Here is a 17,240-nt window from a genome sequence, read left to right on the forward strand (position 1 = left end):
ATTCTATGATTCTGTGAAAAGATGAGGCAAACAGCGCTCGATTCTCCTGAGTATGAGGCAAAGACTTATAAGTTGAAGAGGAACCTGGCCATGCCATGCAAACCAGAGGAGATTTCATTTGCAGATTTAGTTGCTCTGGTCCAGTATCACCATACTCCAAAACCCTCGGTGATTGCTCAAAGATTCAAACCTCAAAGCCATTTTCGAAAAGCTTGTTACTCGGTAGCTAACCTTGTGCCAAAATTATGCCAGCTTTCAGAATACCATGATTTTGGAAAAAATTTAGAAGTTATGCTCAGATAGGCTGGTCTGTGGCATTAATTAGGCATGACCCACACCAACCGCCAACTGGAGCTTGAGGTGTCATCCAGGAAGTCTGACCCAAATACTCACTAAGGACTTTGAGTATACTCGTTGACCTTTGAGGTGTCTTTGACTTATGCCATTTTTCAAAGGAGTGATGGAGAACATCCTTCTAGGGGTGCCCAGAGTGGCAGTCTATCTAGATGACATGTTAATCTCAGGAGCTACTGAAAAGGAACATTTGGAGAGTTTGGAGGAGGACTTAGTCTTTTTTCTGATGCTGGCATCCGATTGAAAAAGGAAAAATGTGTGTTCTAGGTCAACGAGGTAATGTACCTCGGGTACAGAGTTGACAAGGATGGATTATACCCTGTCGAAGAGAAGGGGAAGGCCATAAAAGGGGCTGTCACTCCAAGGAACACAACAGAGTTGAAGTCTTTCCTAGGTCTCTTAAATTACTACGGAAAATTTATATCGAACTTGGTGACCGTGCTGGCACCCTCCATGTACTGTTAAAAATCAGAAAAGGTTGTCGCAAATGCCACAAGAGAAAGCCTTTGCAAATGTCAAACAACAGTTGCTGTCAACAACTAAACTAACTCATTATGACCCCCTGAGGCCACTCATTGTAACCTTCAATGCCTCTCCCTATGGGATAAGAGCAGAATTATTCCACTGTTGGGATGATGGAGCAGAACGTCCAATCATATATGCACCATAAACACTGTTAGATCCAGAGAGGAAGTATGCCCAGCTCGAAAAAGTAGGTTTGGCCATGGTGTTCGTAATGAAAACATTTAATCTCTATGTCTATAGTTGGCATTTCACCACAGTAACCGATCACAAACCTCTGTTGGACCTCTTCAAGGAAGAGAAGGTGATTCTTCCCATTGCATCAGACCGGATCCAATACTGGACACTACTATTAGGTGCCTATGAATATACCTTAGAACATTTTCCAGGGAGACGTATAGCTAACGTGGATGCCTTGAACTGCCTGCCACTACTCATCAGCCTACCTTCTCCTCCAAAGATAGATAAGTCATCATTTCATTGAACTTCATGGACACTTTGCCAGTATCCGGCAAGCAAATCCAGGCTTCGACCCAAAAGGACCCTATGTTGGCGAAACTATGTCACGCTGTCCTAAGTGGTAGACCACAAAGACGTCCTCCAGAGGATTTGAAACCTTCTCTCTCTAAATATCAGGAGTTGAGTATAGAAGTTGTCATCATGTTGTGGGGAGTCCAAGTGGTTGTCCCGCATCCAGGCCAGCGACCAATACTTCAAGAATTGCACAATGGCCACCCAAAAATTTCTAAGATGAAAATGCTGTCACGGAGTTATGCCTGGTGGCCTGGCAGAGACAGTGATATTGAAAACCTGGTCAAGCAGTCAAGATTTGCCAGGAAAACCAGAAGGCAACACCAGCATCCTTGGTGTACCCTTGGGAATGGCCGGGGAGACCCTGGGTACGAGTACATGCAAACTTCACAGGGCCATTTATGGGCCCCATGTTTTTAATTCTCATCGACACCCATTCTAAATGGATCGTTGTGTACAGGATGGCCTGTACTACCTCTTAGAATACCACAGAGAAACTCCGGCAATCTTTTAGTACACATGGTATATCTGAGGTTCTTGTGAAAGACAAGAGGAAGTCATTTACCAGTGGGGAGTTTCAGATGTTGAGTACTAACAGAGTAAGGACATCTGCATGGCACGCTACCATCCGTAATAAAAGCCTGGCTGAGTGGCCCATCCAGATATTCAAAAGTGGCATGAAGAAACAAGCCACAGGTGCTCTAGAAACAAAGCTTGCACATTTCCTTTTTAACTATGCCTTGTATGACGACAGGAACAGCCCTGGCAGAGATATTGATGGGCCGACGCCTTCGTACTAGGCTTAGCCTGACATTCCCAAATTTGGCCAGCAACTTAGAGTTAAAACAAGAAGCCAGAAAAGGGACCGGCCATGATAGTCAGAGACTGGATAGAGACTTCAGACCGGGAGGTACGGTCCATGTGAGAAAATTTAGTGATAGCTCTCTGTGGATTCCGAGAGTTATTCTTGAGAAAACATGACCGGTGTTTTATAACCAGGGAGAAGACCTTAAAGAAGCACGTAAATCACCTTCATCACAGGGAACCCTTCGCAGAAGCAACTGTTCCTACATGTCACTGTCATCATCCTTCACACTTACCGGTGGTTGGGAAACACCACCCTCTTTAAAAACTCAAGAGCCATTCATCTGAGCGATTAAGATTCTGGCTTGGACATGGAGACAGAGGCAGTGGACACCCAGTCAGAGGTTGCCACCAAGGACGAGCCCCCTGTAGTCGCTCTTCGTGAAAGAGACGTTCAACTATCCGTTACACACCTCCATTAGCGATGGAGATAAGGTCACGGAAAAAGGGACAGAAAAGGCCCCAACATCATGGGAGTGAGGGGGAATCCTTGGACTGGGGGATGGGGGCAAGGTTGTGATTACCCCTGTGAGGTCCATGGAAGTTGATTGCTGTCCATGTGGGGCTTGTTGAGTACGAGTTCCTCTCGTAACAGGCAGTGGCTTGTCCAGCTGGAACGCGTTTCCTGAGCCTTTTATAAGGCAGGCCCAGGACTGGGCCCGCTGAACTGTAGTCCCAGACAGGGACTAATGTGTGTACACCACAATAGTGGTTTTACTTTGCATTCTGTAATATCTGACACATTCAGATATTGTTTGAAGGGTGGAGGCTAGGAAGGGTAATCTTACGAGTAGTCAAATCCTGAGGGCACAGCATTTCTTTAAGGGATTCAGTTGTGGCACAGCTGAGAATGGGTGGATGCAAGCAATGTTACAGAACTGCAGGTTACTGATTTTTATGAATTCCTCTGTCATGATGTTATGGATGTTGTTAAAATAAGGGATAGAGGAATATCATTAGAACATATTAAGTGTTTGCTGGATGCTATCATTAAACCGACTAGCAGCTGAGAGAAATTAGTAATGTGGGTGGTATAGGATGGTGGTGGGAAAATGGCAGCAACTCACTCTCATTAAAGCATATTACAGAAAACCACTGTATAGGCAAGCAGTATAGCATTCCATTGTGTGTTGGTTCAATGATAAAGCTTTCTTGTAGAAACAAAGATTAATTGAAATGCTTGCAGTTGAAATGTTAACACCTGTTTTGATATTAACCTACCTGGATAATGAACAAAAGATAACTTACCTTGGAAATGTATCTTCATAATGCTTTTAGGATACACGGCTTCGTCTGCTTATATATTTAACAGATCACAATTTCTTCTAGAAACCAACATTGTATTTCTTAGAACTAGGTATCATAGAAATCATAGAAACCCTACAGTGCAGAAGGAGGCCATTTGGCCCATTGAGTCTGCACAGACCACAATCCCACCCAGGCCCTACCCCCACATATTTTACCAGCTAATCCCTCTAACCTACGCATCTCAGGACTCTAAGGGGCAATTTTTAACCTGGCCAATCAACCTAACCCGCACATCTTTGGACTGTGGGGGGAAACCGGAGCACCCGGAGGAAACCCATGCAGACACGAGGAGAATGTGCCAACTCCACACAGACAGTGACCCAAACCGGGAATCGAACTCAGGTCCCTGGAGCTGTGAAGCAGCAGTGCTACCGTGCCACCCCAGGTATGCGTGACTAGTTTACCTTGGACAGTCATGAAGGAGTGCGTTCCAAGATGGTTCATAAAACTTTACCTAGCTTTGCACAATGTATTATTTGTGTTATTTCAGAGTGGGCACTGATAGCTGGAAATTTAGGACAAAATATTTCCCTTTATAAAGCCACACTAAATTAATTTCTCGGCTCTTATTCTGCCTTTTTCTGCAAATTCTTCAAACAAAATGAGTTACCTTTAAGCAAAGATTCAATTATTTTAGTTCTTTGACTTTAGTAGAATTACTTTTTTTTAATATATTAATTCATGGGACATGGGCGTTGCTGGCTGGCCAGCATTTATTGCCCTTCCCTAGTTCTATTCTGTTTGCTGATCTGGAGGTTTACACTATGATGCAAAATTACCGAGATGTTTTTGACCCATAGAAATGCTATGTGTAAGAGGAAAATGTTATTTTAAATCCTGTATTCTGAACAGAGTGAAGACCATAAAATAAACTGATGTAATTTGATGTCGCATCTGTGGTCTTTGTGGCACTGTCAGCTTGAGCTTAGAGCTGAACATAGCCAGATCAGAGGTAGGAATGTTGCAGTTGCTTGTGGAGCCAATTGGTCTGGGAAAAGAAAATCAGCTGCTTCTCTACCTTCTGATTACTATCTAGTGATCCCTCCTGGAAAGTACATATGCACAAAATCAAGTGAGGGCAGATACTCTTCTACTGAGCAATATCTTGATGACATCACTATTTATGCTCAACCACAAAAAATAGCTAATGGCAAAGGCACTTCGCTGCTCTGACTTTCAAAAAACGCCTGTACTGTTGAGGTGTATGATCTATTTGAATTTGTCTGACAGATACAAGCAGGTATAAGTTTGGATTACATTATCCTTTAATCATTAATTTACTCAGTTACTGTCTGGTGAAACAAAAGTGAGCTTTAAGATTTGCAGACTGCCCCTTCAGCAGAAAATGCTTTTCAAATGCTGAGATTAAAATGCAAACATTCTGAAAGTCTGCAGAAATTAATGGTTGTTTGGTCGTACAGAACTTGCGTATTTTGAAAAGCTAGACTTTTTGTCTTGCATTCTTCAGGAAAATTTGCAAGGATAACAATATAAGGAAAACAACAAATTTATACACAATGAGAAGAGATTACTGATTGGTTGGCAAGTGGACTATGATTAGAGGCGTTGCAATGGAAAATGTACTAGTTGATGATGATTTACAGTTAACTGCCAAGCATTGCTTGAAATTTAAATCAGTGAACTTGACTTTGGTCAGGGCAGTTCCCTGAGGAATGAACCAGCAAATGGCCATCAGTTGTTTTATTTAGCTGAAACAGTCGCAACATGTATAGCTGTTCTTTCTGTCTGCAACCCTGTGTGTTAATTAATGTATGTAGCTTCCAGTACATGCAAATGGTCTACACTGCAAGCCGAACTGACAGTCTTAAATTGGTTGTCAGCGTAATTCTTAGCACACTGAAGATTATTTAGCAAATGTCCATTCGTGGCATCACATCTAATGTTGGACAGTGTGTATAAAGTTTTTCAAGCACAGGCTGGTTGGGCACTCTCTCTACCTCGCCCATTGTCAAAGATGGAAGGGACATGCTGTTTGATATGATCCACCAGTCTTTGGGACATACGGCTTACATTTTTGAGCTATATTAATGACCTAAACCTGTGTGTGCAGGGCAGTTTCAATCTTTGCAGATAAAACAAAACTTGGATTTATTGTGAATTATGATGAGCATAGTGAGAGACTGCAAGAGGTCATGGCTAGTGGAATGGGTGGCAGATACAATTTAATGCAGGGAATTATGAAGTGATACACTTTGGTAGGAAGAACGAAAAAGGGCAACATGACATGAAGGAAAAAAACTAAAGAGCGTGCAGCAACAGAAGCACAAACTGCTGAGATGGCAGGGTACTTAGAGAAAGGATTTAATATGGCATATTGAACCCTCGAGTCACTGGCAAGGCATGACAGGAATTTAGCCCATTCTATGTCAACATTCAGTTACTGGTACTCAAAGAACTCCTGTAAGGAATATCCAGAACTGAGCAAAACTTTCTAGGAAATAATTGTGATTTGATAGTACAATGTTCTTCTATCCAATTAATTCCTAAAACCACAGACCTGAGGCAATCAGATCATTAGACTATTTTTTTATTAATAATGGAGAAAGGAATGATCTTTATTAAAGAATAACCCCCAATTCCTATTGCTGACCCAATGGTTGAGACCATCAGATGTGTTGTCACCAGCACTAAAGACCTCTTGCTCTATCAACAATCATTGAGGCTATATATGAGAGCAATTTAGGGAGATATAGTTCCATAGTGATAATGTCAGTGGACTTGTAATCCAAAGACCCAGGCTAATGTTCTGGGGATAAAAACAGAAACTTCTGGAAGATCTCACCAGGTCTGACAGCATTTGTAGAGAGAGAAATGGTGTGAAAAAAAATGTTATTATTTTAATATTTTGGCGAACTGGGAGACTGAGTGCCTATAAATTTGATGACATCAAAGGGACTTGGTGTGAAAGGCAGATACTTGAAGTAAAAATGGCCAAATTAAAATTTCTAAGTAAACATGAGTTGGAAATTACATTGGGAGGGAAGTGAGGATTTGGGTTTTTCACTGTTGAATTCCAAAGGGAGATAAGAAGTTTACAATTTAGAAAAGGTCATATATGGCAAAGTTATTAAATTTTACTTTACCTAAAAGTGGTGGCCATAAGGAGAACATAAAAGATGTTTGTATTTTGGGCAAGGTAAATTTCAAAGAAGGATAGAATGGGGAAAGATGAAAGAGAAAAAAACAACAATATTCAAACTGAGGTTGGGGGCTATCTTGGGAAGTGGCCACGTAAGTTCCGTGATGTGTGGTCTGCGCTGGGAGAGAGCTGTGAAAAGACGCAAAGTGGAGCAGTTTTCAGCCAGCCTAGAATTTTTTCTGAAAGCAGGGTTTTGTTTTAAAGATTTTGGAATTTTTCACAGCAGAGTGGGAGAGGGAGGGAGGCCCTGGATAATGTTTTCCCTGCAGCAACACTGGGTACTTTGAGATAATATTACTGGAACTATTTATGGATTAAACATCTATAATAACTGTTACCAAAAGGGATGTTTATTTGTGAGTCGAGCCAAGTAGGAATCTTTTGGGGGAATGTTCTGTAAAACTAATTTGAACTGTGTAAACATAATCTTGTGTGTTTCTAAGTTTTTTTTTCTATTATTAAATATTCTAATTTAATTAAAAATCTTTGAAAATAAAATACAAATAAAAAATAGTTGTGACAGCTTGCCAAATTGTCTTTTGAGACTTGATTTGCACTGCACTTACCACCTGCTGGATCAATGGCACCTGGTGGACTTTTAATTCAATTAATAATCTGGACTTGAAAAGGTAGTCACAGCAATGGTGATCATGAAATCATTGTTGTTTGTCATAAAAACATATCTGGTTCACTAAGGTCCCTTAGGAAAGTAAATCTGCCATCCTTACCTGAATTAACCTGCATGGGACTTCTGACCCACAGCAGTGTGGTTGATTCTTAACTGCTCACTGAAATGGTGTGGCAGGGTAATCTGAAGAACTTGTTATTGGAACCGACCTTTATCAACTTCAGCACAGCCTTGCTCATTTTCAACTCCTAACTTTTAATTTGAACTTGCCAGAGATGGGAAACAATTTTGAGGCAATTCAGAATCCGATGGGTTCACAAGAATATATAAATCCTCAGAGGCACAAGCAATCGCTTTGGATGCAATAAAGCAAGTTGTCCAAGACAATGCCCCAATGCTCCCAATGCAATTAACCAAAGGCACCACCTTGTTTTATTTGAACTCCAAGATTCTTCATACTTCTGTAAGAAAGCACTTAAACTCAGGCACCATGCATAGCTGTTCCTTCAATTGAGTGGCGATGTATCACAGCCAAACATTGCACAAACCTCCATCTCAAATTGCTGAGATGTTTGGCGTGTACCTTTCTGCTGTTCATAGGAAAGATTGTCATTAGATTTTCATCCCTTTCTGTTCTATCCTGATGGACTTAAGTTTTTTAAAATTTATTAGTGTCACAAGTAGGCTTACATTTACACTGCAATGAAGCTACTGTGAAAATCTCCAAGTCACCACACTCCGGCATCTGTTTGGGTACACTGAGGGAGAATTTAGCATGGCCAATGCACCTAACCAGCATGTCTTTCGGACTTAAATCAGATCAAGAGTAGGCATTGTGCAAGCGCAGGGTCTCTTTTATTTTTAAATCAATTCTGATTTTCGACATACAAGATTTTTGATCGCAGGTTGTGCAATTTTATACTGTTATTTCTCTGCTGAGCAAAAATCTTGTATTTATTTAAAAGCTGGAACATTGAAGAATGTGCGACAGAATTTAAGACATAATTTTAAAAAGCGATGAGATCTACACAAACACCAACTAGGTTCTGTCTGAAGGAGATTTAAATGCCATCATTTTCTCTGTTGACATGTTGATATTGTGTTTTTAAATGTCTCCCTCTTCCGTCCTTTCACTGTCCTTGCCTTTGCATTTATTTACATTTTATTCCAATACTGATAAATGAGGCTGGATATTGACATTCTAGCTTGTAGCATGCAGTGTTTGATGCTGTGGAACTTGAACTTGGAACCTTGTGATTTGGCGGAAAGTGCTACCAACTGAGATATTAATTACAAAAGCAAAATACTACAGAAATCTCCAATAAAAACAGAAAATGCTGGAAATAAAGCATCTGTAGAGAAAAACAGAGTTAACTTTTGTGATTAATGACTTTAGAACAGAAAGAGTCATCAACTTGAAAAGTTAGCTCTGTTTCTCCCCAGATGCTGTCTGATCTGCTGAATATTTCCAGCATTTTCTGTTTTTATTTGAGAAATTATTGTGGTGGAAATAATCTTTTGAGGTGTGTCTATTTCAAGGCCAGGAGTATTGTGGGGAAGGCAGATGAGCTGAAGGTGTGGATAGACACATGGAAATATGACATTATAGCCATTAGTGAAACTTGGCTACAGGAGGGGCAGGACTGGCAGCTCAATGTTCCAGGGTTCCAATGTTTCAGGTGGGATAGAGGCAGAGGGATAAAAGGTGGGGGGGGTGGCATTGTTGGTCAGGGAAAATGTTACAGCGGTATTCAGGCAGGATAGCTTAGGGAGTTTGTCTACAGAGGCCCTATGGGTGGAGCTGAGAAACAGGAAAGATATGACCACATTAATGGGGTTGTATTATAGACCAGCCAATAGTCAGCGAGAATTGGAGGAGCAAATCAGCGGAGAGATAGCTGACAACTGCAAGAAACACAAAGTTGTGATAGTAGGGGATTTTAATTTTCCACATATAGATTGGGACTCGCATACTGTTAAAGGTTTAGATGGGGTAGAGTTTGTAAAATGTGTTCAGGAGAATTTTCTACATCAGCATATAGAGGTGTCAACTAGAGAGGATGCGATATTGGATCTCCTATTGGGAAATGAGTTGGGGCAGGTGATGGATGTGAGTGTGAGGGAACACTTTGGATCCAGTGATCATAATGCCATTAGTTTCAACCTGATCATGGATAAAGATAGATCTGGTCCTCGGGTTGAAGTTCTGAACTGGAAAAAGGCCAAATTTGATGAAATGAGAAGGGATCTGGGAAGTGTGGATTGGCACAGGCTGTCTTCTGGTAAGGATGTAAATGGAAAGTGGGAGGCCTTCAAAGGAGAAATTTTGAGAGTGCAGAGTTTGTATGTTCCTGTCAGGATTAAAGGCAAAGTAAATAGGAATAAGGAACCTTGGTTCTCAAGGGAGATTGTAACACTGATTAAGAGGAAGAGAGAGTTGTATGAAATGTACAGGCAGCAAGGAACAGATCAGATGCTCAAGGAGTATAAAAAGTGCAAGAAGCTACTTAAGAGGGAAATCAGGAGGGCTAAAAGAAGACATGAGGTTGCTTTGGCAGACAGAGTGAAGGAAAATCCAAAGAACTTCTATAGGTATGTTAGGAGCAAAAGGATAGTGAGGGATAAAATTGGTCCTCTTGAAGACCAGAGTGGTAGACTGTGTATGGAACCAAAAGAGATGGGGGAGATACTAAATGGTTTTTTTTGCATCCATATTTACTGAGGAAACGGGCATGGAGTCTACGGAAATAGGGCAAACAGGTAGGGAGGTCATGGAACCTTTACAGATTAAAGGGGAGGAGGTGCTCGCTGTCTTGAGGCAAATCAGAGTGGATAAATCCCCAGGACCGGACAGGGTATTCCCACGGACCTTGAGGGAAGCTAGTGTTGAACTTGCAGGGGCCCTGGCAGACATATTTAAAATGTCAGTATTTACGGGGGAGGTGCCGGATGATTGGAGGGTGGCTCATGTTGTTCCGTTGTTTAAAAAAGGTTCCAAAAGAAATCCGGGAAATTATAGGCCAGTAAGTTTGACGTCGGTGGTGGGCAAGTTATTGGAAGGTGTGATAAGGGATAGGATCTACAAATATTTTGATAGACAGGGACTTATTAGGGAGAGCCAACATGGCTTTGTGCGTGGTAGGTCATGTTTGACCAATCTATTAGAGTTTTTCGAGGAGGTTACCAGGAAAGTGGATGAAGGGAAGGCGGTGGATGTTGTCTACCTGGGTTTCAGCAAGGCCTTTGACAAGGTCCCTCATGGGAGGTTAGTTAGGAAGGTTCAGTCACTAGGTATACATGGGGAGGTAGTAAATTGGATTAGACACTGGCTCAATGGAAGAAGCCAGAGAGTGGTTGTGGAGGATTGCTTCTCTGAGTGGAGGCCTGTGACTAGTGGTGTGCCACAGGGATCGGTGTTGGGTCCATTGTTGTTTGTCATCTATATCAATGATCTGGATGATAATGTGGTCAATTGGATCAGCAAGTTTGCTGATGATACAAAGATTGGAGGTGTAGTGGACAGTGAGGAAGGTTTTCAAAGTTTGCAGAGGGATTTGGACCAACTAGAAAAATGGGCTGAAAAATGGCAAATGGAATTTAACGCAGACAAGTGAGAGATATTGCACATTGGAAGGACAAACCAAAGTAGAACGTACAGGGTAAATGGTAGGACTCTGAAGAGTGCAGTTGAACAGAGGGATCTGGGAATACAGGTACAGAATTCCCTAAAAGTGATGTCACAGGTGGATAGGGTCGTAAAGAGTGCCTTTGGTACATTGGCCTTTATAAATCGGAGTATCGAGTATAAAAGTTGGAGTGTTATGGTAAGGTTATATAATAAGAAGTTTAACAACACCAGGTTAAAGTCCAACAGGTTTATTTGGTAGCAAAAGCCACACAAGCTTTCGGAGCTGCAAGCCCCTTCTTCAGGTGAGTGGGAATTCTGTTCACAAACAGAGCATATAAAGACACAACCTCAATTTACATGAATAATGGTTGGAATGCGAATACTTACAACTAATTAAGTCTTTAAGAAACAAAACAATGTGAGTGGAGAGAGCATCAAGACAGGCTAAAAAGATGTGTATTGTCTCCAGACAAGACAGCCAGTGAAACTCTGTGGGGGTTACAAATAGTGTGCCATGAACCCAATATCCCGGTTGAGGCCGTCCTCGTGTTCCGCACACATGAGGACGGCCACACTTCTTCACGCAGAGAGTGGTGGGAGTGTGGAATGAGCTGCCGGATAAAGTGGTAAATGCTTTTAACATTTAAGAAAAACTTGGACGGGTTCATGGATGTGGTGGGGTGGAGGGATATGGTCCAAGTGCAGGTCAGTGGGACTAGGCAAAAAATGGTTCGGCACAGACAAGAAGGGCCAAAAGACCTGTTTCTGAGCTGTAATTTTCTATGGGTCTATGGTTCTATTGACTGCGAAGTGCTTTGAGAGATCCTAAATAAGTGCAAATTCTTTCATTCTAACTGGTAAAAAGAACTTTAAAATTGTGACCACCTGATATGTTCATTTATTTTGTATATTTTCCAGGCCAGCCAGCTTGGGGTGTACAGAGCATTCGTAGATAATTATGAAGTCGCTGTAGAGACAGCAGAGAAGTGCTGTCAAGCCAACACACAGTTTTCAGAAATATCAGAGGTATGTTTCTATGTATTATTGACAACTATTCATTAGACAAATATTAATTGAAATATTAGTCATTCAAACACACAAGAATTGGGTAAGGAATGCAGGATGTATGAACTTGATACTGTGCCTTTGAGAGAAGAGAGGGTGACTGAGTGGAAGAGTTATCTAAGCACAAAATGAGACCATCCAGTCTGTGTGCTAGTATAAGCCAGAGTAGAGCAATCTAAAACTAATGTGTGTGACTTGGAGGGGAACTTACAGGTGGCGGTGATCCCATGCCCTCATCCTTCTAAAAAACAGAAGAAACAGGAGCATGGGCAGACCATAAGGCCCATTGACCTTGCTCTGCAATTCAGTATGATCACAATTGATTTTGTCTGTGCCCCATTTAATTTGATTCCTTGAGAGACCAGACACCTTTCTATTTCAGCCTTAAATATGTTCAATGGCAGTACATCCACAACCCTCTGGGGTAGAGAATTCCAAAGATTGACAGCCTTCTCAGTGAAGAAATCCCTCCTCATCTCAGTTATAAACACTCGCTCCCTTCTCCTAAGACTGTGGCCCCTTGTTCTAGATTCCCTCGTAAGAGTTTTAACAACACCAGGTTAAAGTCCAACAGGTTTAACCTGGTGTTGTTAAAACTCTTACTGTGTTTACCCCAGTCCAACGCCGGCATCTCCACATCTAGATTTCCTAGCCAGGCAAAATAACCTCTCTGTGTCTATCCTGTGAAACCTCTTCAAAACCTTGAATGTTTCAATGAGATCACCGCTCATTCTTCTAAACTCCAGAGAATACAGACCCCATTTACTCATTTCCCATCATAGGACAACCCTCTCGCCTTAGGAGTCCATCTAGTGGAGTTTTGCTGTATTGCCTCCAATACAAAGATATCCTCCATTAAATATGGAGACCATATTATTCCAGGAATTCCAGTATTCCAGGTCTGCTCTCTCAAACTAGGTGCTAGAGATTACAGGGCAGAAGGTGATGTAAAAGTAGCATTGGTAAATTGTTGCAGTGCATTTTGTAGATGGTACAGACACGGCACAGTAGCACAGTGGTTAGCACTGCTGCTTCACAGCTCTAGGGACCTCGGTTCGATTCCCAGCTTGGGTCACTGTCTGTGTGGAGTTTGCACATTCTCCTCGTGTCTGCGTGGGTTTCCTCCGGGTGCTCCGGTTTCCTCCCACAGTCCAAAGATGTGCGGGTTAGGTTGATTGGCCATGCTAAAAATTGCCCTTAGTGTCCTGAGATGCGTAGGTTAGAGGGATTAGTGGGTAATTATGTAGGGATATGGGGGTAGGGCCTGGGTGGGATTGTGGTCGGTGCAGACTCGATGGGCCGAATGGCCTCTTTCTGTACTGTAGGGTATCTATGATTCTACTGCCATCATGTGTCAGTTGTGGAGGGATTGAATGTGGTGGATGGGATACTGATCAAGTGGGCGGCTTCGTCCTGGATGATGTTGAGCTTCTGGAGTCTTCTTGGAGCTGAAAACTTTTACTTTATAGATGGTGAGCAGGTTTTGAGTTACCTGTCACAGAATTCCCAGCCTCTAATCTGCTATTGTAGCAACTGTCTTTATATGCTGGACTAATTAAATTCCTGCTAAGGACTTCAGAGCTTTAATCTGGTCCATTGGCAATGGGATTACTTAGAGGACACAGGTTTAAGGTGCTGGGGGGTAGGTACAGAGGAGATGTCAGGGGTAAGTTTTTCACTCAGAGGGTGGTGGGTGAGTGGAATCGGCTGACGTCGGTGGTGGTGGAGGCAAACTCGTTGGGGTCTTTTAAGAGACTTCTGGATGAGTACATGGGATTTAATGGGATTGAGGGCTACAGATAGGCCTAGAGGTGGGGATGTGATCGGCGCAACTTGTGGGCCGAAGGGCCTGTTTGTGCTGTGGCTTTCTATGTTCTATGTTCTAACCTACACATCCCAGGACTCTAAGGGGCAATTTTTTTAACCTGGCCAATCAACCTAACCCGCACATCTTTGGACTGATCTTTTCATGGACTCAGCCCCACTTACCCGCCCGCTCACCATCACCCTTACTGTTCAAAACTCTATCTTTGCCTTAAAAGCATTCAACAAGGTAGCCTCAACTGCTTCACTGGGTAGGGAATTTCACAGATTCACAACCGTTTGGGTGAAGAAGTTCCTCCTCGGCTCAGTCCTGAATCTGCTTCCCTTTATTTTGAGGCTATACCCCCTAGTTCTAGTTTCACCCGGCACTGGAAACAACCTACCTGCTTCTATTTTATCTATTCCCTTCATAATTTGATGTGTTTCCATAACATCCCTCCTCATTCTTCCGAATTCCAATGAATATAGTCTCAGTCTCACCACATAGGCCAACCCTCTCGTCTCCGGAATCAGCTTAGTGAATCTCCTCTGCACCCCCTCCAGTGCCAGTATATCCTTTCTCAAGTAAGGAGACCAAACCTGTACACAGTACTCCAGGTGTGGCCTCACCAGCACCTTATACAGCTGCAACAGAACCTTCCTGTTTTGAAACTCCATCCCTCTAGCAATGAAGGACAAAATTCCATTTGCCTTCATAATTACTTGCCGCACCCGCAAACCAACTTTTTGTGATTCATGCACAAGGACACCCAGGTCCCTCTGCACAGCAGCATGCTGCAATTTTTTATCATTTAAATAATAGTCCTTTTGCTGTTATTCCTGCCAAAATGGATGACTTCACATTTACCAACATTGTACTCCATCTGCCAGATCCTTGCCCACTCAATTAAACTATCTATATCCCTTTGCAGACTTTCAGTATCCTCTGGACACTTTGCTCTACCACTCATCTTAGTGTCATCTGCGAACTTTGACACAAGATGCTTGGTCCAACTCCAAATCATCCATGTAAATTGGAAACAATTGTGGTCCCAACAATTGCGATCCCTGAGACACACCACTAGTCACTGATCACCAAATAGAAAACAACCATTTACCCCCTCTTTGCTTTCTGTTAGTTAACCAATCCTCTACCCATGCTAATACATTACCCGTTACACCGTGCACCTTTATCTTACACAGCAGCCTTTTGTGCGGCACCTTGTCGGATGCCTTCTGGAAATCCCGGTACACCACATCCACCTGTTCCCCATTGTCCACTGCGCTGGTAATGTCCTCAAAGAATTCCAGTAAATTAGTTAAACATGACCTGCCTTCCATGAACCCATGCTGCGTGTTCCCAATGGGACATTTTCCATCCAGATGTCTTGCTATTTCTCCCTTGATGATGGATTCAGGCATTTTCCCCAATACAGAAGTTAAGCTAACCAGCCTATAGTTACCCGCCTTTTGTCTACCTCCTTTTTTAAAAACGGCATCACATTTGCTGTTTTCCAGTCTGCCCGAACCGCTCCAGAGCCCAATGAATTTTGGTAAATTACCACTAGTGCATTTGCTATTTTCCCCGCCATCTCTTTTAGTACCCTGGGATGCATTCCATCAGGGCCAGGAGACTTATCTACCTTTAGCCCCATTAGCTTGCCCAACACTAATACTTCAGTGATAATGATTGTTTCTAGGTCCTCACCTGCCATAGCCACCTTGTCATCAATTTTTGGCATGTTATTTATGTCTTCCACTGTGAAGACCGACACAAAATGCCTCGACCATTTCCTCATTTTCCATTTATACAGACAAAGCATACCGTTCATAGAGAAGGAAACAAGGGAGTGCAGAATGTAGTGTTAAGAGTCATAGCTAGTGTGTAGAGCCCAATCCATCACTCAAACCAGCCTCCCATCCATTGACTCTGTCTACACTTCGTGCTGCCTCGGCAAAGCAGCCAGCATAATTAAGGACCCTACACACTCCAGACATTCTCTCTTCCGCCTTCTTCCTTCGGGAAAAAGATACAAAAGTCTGAGATCACGAAGCAACCGATTCGAGAACAGCTCCTTCCCTGCTGCTGTCAGACTTTTGAATGGACTTACCTTGCATTAAGTTGATCTTTCTCTACTCCCTAGCTATGACTGTAACATTATATTCTGCACTCTCTTGTTTCCTTCTCTATGAACGGTATGTTTTGTCTGTATAGCGCGCAAGAAACAATACTTTTCACTGTAAATACATGTGACAATAATAAATCAAGTCAAATCAAAGAAAGATCAACTTAATGGGAGAGCACTTTGTGGGAGAGCACTTTGGAGATAGTGACAACAATTCGGTGTCTTTTGTTATTGCAATGGAGAGGGATAGGGCCGTACGGCAGGGCAAGGTTTACAATTGGGGGAGAGGTAATTATGATGCGATTAGGCAAGAATTAGGGGGCATAAGATGGGAACAGAAACTGTCAGGGAAAGGCACTAATGAAAAGTGGAACTTTTTCAAGGAACAAATACTGGGTGTCCTTGATGGGTATGTCCCTGTCACGCAGGGAGGAAATGGCCGAGTGAGGGAACCATGGTTCACGAAAGAGGTGGAATGTCTTGTGAAAAGGAAGAGGGAAGCTTATGTAGGGATGAGGAAACAAGGTTCAGATGGCTTGATTGAGGGTTACAAGTTAGCAAGGAATGAGCTGAAAAAGGGGCTTAGGAGAGCTAGGAGGGGACATGAGAAGTCCTTGGCGGGTCGGATCAAGGAAAACCCCAAGGCTTTTTACTCTGATGTGAGGAATAAAAAAAATGCCCAGGGTGAGGTTAGGGCCAGTCAAGGACAGTAGTGGGAACTTGTGTATGGAGTCAGTAGAGATAGGTGAGGTGATGAATGAATACTTTTCTTCAGTGTTCACCAAGGAGAGGGGCCATGTTTTTGAGGAAGAGATGGTGTTACAGGCTAATAGGCTGGAGGAAATACATGTTCGGAGGGAGGATGTACTGGCAGTTTTGAATAAACTGAAGGTTGATAAGTCCCCTGAGCCTGATGAAATATATCCTAGGATTCTTTGGGAGGCAAGGGATGAGATTGCAGAGCCTTTGGCTTTGATCTTTGGGTCCTCATTGTCCACGGGGATGGTGCCAGAGGACTGGAGAGTGGCGAATGTTGTTCCTCTGTTTAAGAAAGGGAATAGAAATGACCCTGGTAATTATAGACCGGTTAGTCTTACTTCGGTGGTTGGTAAATTGATGGAAAAGGTCCTCAGGGATGGGATTTACGACCATTTAGAAAGATGCGGATTAATCCGGGATAGTCAGCACGGATTCATGAAGGGCAAGTCGTGCCTCATAAATTTGATAGAATTTTTTGAGGAGGTAACTAAG

General features: G+C 42.6%; 1 protein-coding gene across 1 annotated transcript in view; it reads left to right on the forward strand.

The window, feature by feature from the left end:
* LOC144502618 (breakpoint cluster region protein) overlaps window positions 1-17,240 on the forward strand; it is a 632,965-nt gene that overhangs the window by 272,823 nt on the left and 342,902 nt on the right. The window contains exon 5 of the mRNA XM_078226759.1: window positions 11,914-12,021. Coding sequence (XP_078082885.1) covers window positions 11,914-12,021 — 108 coding nt within the window. The remainder of the gene's footprint in view (window positions 1-11,913; window positions 12,022-17,240) is intronic.

Source organism: Mustelus asterias, chromosome 13, assembly GCF_964213995.1.
Source record: "Mustelus asterias chromosome 13, sMusAst1.hap1.1, whole genome shotgun sequence".
NCBI classification, from domain to species: domain Eukaryota; kingdom Metazoa; phylum Chordata; class Chondrichthyes; order Carcharhiniformes; family Triakidae; genus Mustelus; species Mustelus asterias.